Source organism: Epinephelus moara, chromosome 2 (genome assembly GCF_006386435.1).
Source record: "Epinephelus moara isolate mb chromosome 2, YSFRI_EMoa_1.0, whole genome shotgun sequence".
NCBI classification, from domain to species: domain Eukaryota; kingdom Metazoa; phylum Chordata; class Actinopteri; order Perciformes; family Serranidae; genus Epinephelus; species Epinephelus moara.
The window spans coordinates 230,907-231,896 of NC_065507.1; the positions used below are offsets into that span (position 1 = coordinate 230,907).

The window sequence follows — 990 nt, forward strand, 5'->3', positions numbered from 1 at the left end:
GCCAGCTGGTTAATGATGATTTCTTGCTCTGCTATTTTAATGCCTTTCAGGGTGCTTGTTTTAATATGATTGGAAAAAAGCTGGGTGACGAGGAGGAAGAGGTAGGGAGAAACCAGGCAGCACTGTCTGATCCCTCCTTTCACATCAAATCATACAGTGTAGATCATCAGGGGCCTCATGTACAAAGACTTGCGTGGATTTCCTACTGAAACATGGCGTACGCTTAAATCCAGAAAACGTCGTACGCACAAAAACATCCAGATGTATGAATCTGTGTACACATGAATCCAAGCACATTTCCTTTGTACATCCCAATCAACGTGGAACTGAGCAGAAAACTAAAACAAAAGAATGAGTAAGACGGGAAAAAATAAAAACTTCACAGAATGCGAAATGGAGACGCTCACGGAAGTGGAGGCGCGCAAAAATGTACTTTTTGGCACGCTGTCCTCCGGCATCAATACTAAACGCAAGAGGAGTGAGTGGGAGAGTGTGTGCGAGGCTGTCAATGCAGTGGGGTCAGAAAAGCGTACACACGCAGAATTAAAAAAGAAGTGGTCCGACATTAAAGGTGGACGTGAAGCGGAGGACGGCTGCCCACCGCCAAAGTGTGGCCAAAACAGGCGGGGAGACAGGAGAGGAGGAGCTCACCCCGTCTGAACAGAGAGTCGCCTGGGGTCAGTTGAAAGCAGACAAATAATTATGTGAACTGGATTTACAGTTTCCATTTGTTAATCTTATACACCACTTACATGGATCACACACTACTGTTGTAAATGAAAGCAGAAGTGCGCCGGGGAAAAGGTGTGGCTGATTAGGAAATGTCGCACTTTACGCACGGGTTTATTGACATGAGTACTTTACACACAGAGACAATCAGGGGCTGTTCGAAAGCTCTGAAGCTGTAGTTTAACCAGCAAAATACAGCAAGTCACTAACTTTAACCACTGACTAGTACTGATGCTGTGAAGACAGGATAATATTTGGGGG

At 45.4% G+C, this 990-nt stretch overlaps 1 protein-coding gene across 1 annotated transcript in view; it reads left to right on the plus strand.

Annotated features, from left to right (window-relative positions):
* Nucleotides 1-393: 393 nt before the first annotated feature.
* Nucleotides 394-990, plus strand: part of lrch3 (leucine-rich repeats and calponin homology (CH) domain containing 3) — a 37,738-nt gene continuing 37,141 nt past the window's right edge. Inside the window, exon 1 of the mRNA XM_050061411.1 lies at nt 394-518. Within this exon, the coding sequence (XP_049917368.1) occupies nt 394-518 (125 nt within the window). The remainder of the gene's footprint in view (nt 519-990) is intronic.